Raw genomic sequence first — 4,805 nt, forward strand, 5'->3', positions numbered from 1 at the left:
ATTATAAATTTATTAACTATGTAAAGCTTGAAATACATTCTGATTTAATTTTACTACTCTCAAATTAAACTCGTTTGCTTTCTAGTGTGTTTGAATTGCAATTTGGAATCCCAAAACTATGATTCGATTAAAAGCTCTAATCATGGTTCAAGACTTTTTAGTGATAATCAAAACACCCTTTTAGTATTCTGTACTTAAGTTTACAAACATAAATTATATATTACATAAAAATTAAAAGCTCTAGTCATGATTTAAGACTTTTTAGTGTAAATCATGTTTTGTAATTAATCACGTTTACTTTTTTAACGTAATTTTAGGTTGCCTAAGCACAAGTCCGAACACATTATTAATTTGGTATATATAATATAACCCATGTCATTTAATTTACACTTGTCAACGACTTGTTTCCATTTTCACTTTTCAATTAAATACATTTTTTTTTCAAATTTTAAGGTGACCATTATTTTGCAAAACAAATAGTTGCAAAATGTCTGAATAGTAGACGTTGGGTGCACATGGAACAGAAACTTGTAATTAGGGAGTACGAAATGGGACACGTAATTCAGACAAAACATGTAAAATAAAAATTAACGTTAGTGACACTCCAAAGTACAAGAAAAATGGGACCATACAGAGTAGGTAAAATTGAATCCTCTTCTGGTATGCTTCGTTCTGAAACATGGACACACTGATCGGATAAACCTATTCGACCAAACATTAATTTGTAGTTTGTATCTGTGTCTCTATATATACTAGTAAGTTTAGCATGCAGTTCATTGTATCTAATCCTCTCTTATCATCCAAACTCAATCACTGCGTCCTGAAACACTATTTGTGCAGAACAAAATGACCACAACTATTCCTTCATCACATTCATTTTTTGTGGCATTCCTCTTTGCCACCAGCTTCCTTTGGTCTTTTCCCGAATTTGCTCTCGCTACTTCAAAGCATGGAAGTGTCACAAGGCACTACAAGTTTGATGTAAGCATTATATACATATATACATTTATACCATGTACACATATATGAATCTAGTGAGAGGTCTAAAGTGAAATGAGTTAATGGGAAATGCTACTAATACATTATGACACTCTTTTGAATATACTTTTTGACTGAAATTTATTAGAAATCACTAAAATCTATGGGTTTTACTTATTATTTAATTAATAAGTCACACTTATGATTTGTAGTTTCTAATAGATTTTAACTAACAGTAGTGTATTCAAAGTGAAATAAGTTAACCTTGACCACTCAATGCAGTATAAACTACCCTAAATGCTGGCCAAGTTGTACACCTTTTTAGCAGAAAAAAGAGTGCTATATATGAATCAATATTTTATTATTCTTGCAGATAAGGCTGAGAAACATTACGAGGCTGTGCCACACGAAGAGCATGGTTACCGTGAACGGAAAGTTCCCTGGGCCTAGAGTTGTTGCAAGAGAAGGTGACAGAATAGTGGTAAAGGTGGTTAATCATGTTCCCAACAATGTCAGCATACACTGGTATGAATGATCTTTTATATATATATATATATGTTATGCATCTTCTAGCTAGGATATGTCCATGCACATGCAATGGATTATTATTTATATGGCTAGTAACTAACGTATATATCTTATTGACAATAATGATTTTGGATGACAACAAAAAACAGGCATGGAGTGAGACAGCTTCAAAGTGGATGGGCAGATGGTCCATCTTACATAACTCAATGCCCCATTCAAACTGGCCAGAGTTATGTGTACAACTTCACAATTGTTGGACAAAGAGGAACCCTCTTCTGGCATGCTCACATTTCATGGTTAAGAGCCACTCTCTATGGACCCCTAATCCTCCTCCCTAGGCGCAACGAATCTTACCCATTTGAGAAACCCTACAAGGAAGTTCCCATCCTCTTTGGTACATGCCCCAAACCATCATCAACACAATAGAATATACACATTTTTTCTAATTTAATTTAACACAATCATTCATATTTTTAAAAGAAAGGATAGTGAATGAATACAAATAAAGAAAAAAGCTTTCTGATCATTATTGCTTTAATGATTGAAACTTATAGGTGAGTGGTGGAATGCTGATCCAGAGGCTGTTATTGCACAAGCCCTTCAGACAGGGGCTGGCCCAAATGTCTCTGATGCCTACACTTTTAACGGTCTTCCTGGACCCCTCTACAATTGCTCCAACAACGGTAACAGTTTTGTTTAGTTTGTTAGTTTTGTTAAAAATATTAGTGGGAGAGATTTGAACCCACAATCTCTCCCTCCCTCCTTCACTCAAGCCCCCTTTGCCAACCATCAAAAACAACCTTATATCTCCCAATAACAGCTTGTTAAATCTATGTTAACCAATTTTGACCCAAGGAAAGATAAAGAAAAACTACTTTAACGTAAAATAAGTCTCAAATTTATTTGTACAAAAGAAATTGACTAGTGATACATATAAAGAGAATATGTTCTAAATTGTTATTTATTAGAATGCTAATCACTTACTGAGAATTAACAATTGGTTTTGATGTGCATGGTGGACAGAGACAGACACAGAAACCGACACGTTCAGGTTAAAGGTGAAGCCAGGGAAGACATATCTTCTTCGTTTGATCAATGCTGCACTCAATGATGAACTCTTTTTCAGCATTGCAAACCACACCTTGGTAACTGTTGAAGCTGATGCTACTTACGTTAAACCTTTCGAGTCAGAGATCATCGTAATAGGGCCAGGACAAACCTCAAACTTTCTGTTAAAGACAAAACCTGAGTACCCAAATGTCAATTTCTTGATGCTAGCAAGACCATATTTCACTGGCATGGGAACTTTCGACAATTCCACAGTTGCTGGCATTCTTGAGTACAAGAAACCGCTTGTTGCTCCAAAAAACACTATTCCCACTTTGAAACCCTCTCTTCCAGCCATCAATGACACTTCCTTCGTTGCCAACTTCAGCAGTAAATTCCTCAGTTTGAACACTGACAAGTACCCTGCAAAGGTGCCTCAAACCGTTGACAAGAGCTTCTTCTTCACAATTGGACTTGGAACAAGTCCTTGCCCCAAAAACCAAACATGCCAAGGACCAAACAACAGTTCAAAGTTTGCGGCCTCAATGAACAATATATCCTTCACTCTTCCTTCCATAGCACTTCTTCAGCAACATTTCTTCGGCCAAGCTAATAATGGCATTTACACCACTGATTTCCCTGCCATGCCACTCATGCCATTCAACTACACGGGGACCCCACCGAACAACACAAGGGTCAGTAATGGAACAAAGACTGTGGTGATACCCTTTAACACAAGGGTGCAAGTGGTGCTCCAAGACACTAGCATTTTGGGAGCTGAGAGCCACCCTTTGCACCTTCATGGCTTTAACTTCTATGTTGTGGGTCAAGGCTTTGGGAACTTTAATCCTAACACTGACCCTCCAAAATTCAACCTTGTTGACCCCGTTGAAAGGAACACTGTTGGTGTGCCCTCTGGTGGTTGGGTTGCAATCAGATTCCTTGCTGACAACCCAGGTGACATTGAATTATGACATAAAATATCATTCCTTAGCTACCCTACAATTGTTGCTCTCCTTTATTTATTTTCATCACTCCATAGAGCACAACATAAATTTTGTTAGATTCTTTTAAGACTCCTAACTTTTTGTTTAAGCTTGCACCATTGACAAAACTTTAGGCCTGAGTACTTTCTTTTCATCTTCTTTTTTCACTTTTAATTACAAAATTACTAATTTATTTTTATTTTGTTTTTTTGTTTTGAATATTTCTATATAAAACTACAACAACAACAAAAAGTTATTTTTACTGTTTTGTGTTTCTGTACAAATCTTTGAATATAAAGAAACAAATAAAAAATAAAGTAATCAAAAGTGAAAATCATTTTCAAAAGTAAAAGGGTTCCTAGTTTTCTAAATATTTTTAGTTTTATTTTTTAATCAAATTTAAATTTTACTTCGATAGTTTATGTTGAGAATATATAAACCCCAGTACTACATGAATTATCAAGTAGAAACTCAATTTCTGATTGAAAAATCACACTAAACACAATTAAGAAAATACATCTATTTTTTGTGCATTTTTTTTTTTTGGAGGAGATGCACATTATTTAACTTAAATGTGTATGACTGAAACAGGTGTTTGGCTAATGCATTGCCATTTTGATGTCCACCTTAGTTGGGGGTTGAGGATGGCTTGGATTGTTGAGGATGGGAAGCTACCTAATCAGAAGTTGCCTCCTCCACCAGCTGATCTCCCTAAGTGTTGATGATTTTCTGGACCACTGGCATCTGCAAATTTTTCCTTCATCTTTCACACCATTTGATTTTCCATTAATTCTAAGTTAATTTCCGGATTTTTGGTTTGTCTACTATGAAAGAGTGAAGAGTCATCACCGGCATTGGCGTTTCAGTAATTTCTTTCTTTGTATTAATCTGTCAGGTTCTGGATGACTTTTCTATACCTCCACCTAATTTTCTAGTGCCAATAAGTAGGGGGTGGCTGGAGTTATACCATCCAGAATATCAATGCATTACTTCCCTTAAAAACTTACCTTGATTGAAATAATATATATTTCTCATTTCCTCTTATTTTCTGACCTTGCAATTTTTCCGCTTTGTCAAATGCATATCCTAATGTATGTTTGTATCATCCGATCCAAAATGGCTAGGAAGCTAGCTCGTTGATGTTGACAATCGTTCATTTTCCTTTTCCCTCGTAACAGAACTGAGGATATGCATTTTTGATAGTAACATCCTACTATTTAGCTTATGATAATATCAATTACCAAAGTACAGGATAATTCAAATTTA

At 35.3% G+C, this 4,805-nt stretch overlaps 1 protein-coding gene across 1 annotated transcript; it reads left to right on the plus strand.

Annotated features, from left to right (window-relative positions):
* Positions 1–777: 777 nt before the first annotated feature.
* LOC114378567 (laccase-2-like) lies at positions 778–4,583 on the plus strand. The gene is made up of 6 exons (XM_028337194.1): positions 778–981; positions 1,352–1,503; positions 1,656–1,900; positions 2,061–2,189; positions 2,530–3,510; positions 4,131–4,583. The coding sequence occupies exons 1-6, from the start codon at positions 847–849 to the stop codon at positions 4,259–4,261; spliced, it is 1,773 nt and encodes a 590-aa protein (XP_028192995.1). The 5' UTR covers positions 778–846; the 3' UTR covers positions 4,262–4,583.
* The last annotated feature ends 222 nt before the right edge of the window (positions 4,584–4,805 follow it).

The sequence above is a fragment of the Glycine soja genome, chromosome 12 (genome assembly GCF_004193775.1).
Source record: "Glycine soja cultivar W05 chromosome 12, ASM419377v2, whole genome shotgun sequence".
Lineage (NCBI taxonomy): Eukaryota > Viridiplantae > Streptophyta > Magnoliopsida > Fabales > Fabaceae > Glycine > Glycine soja.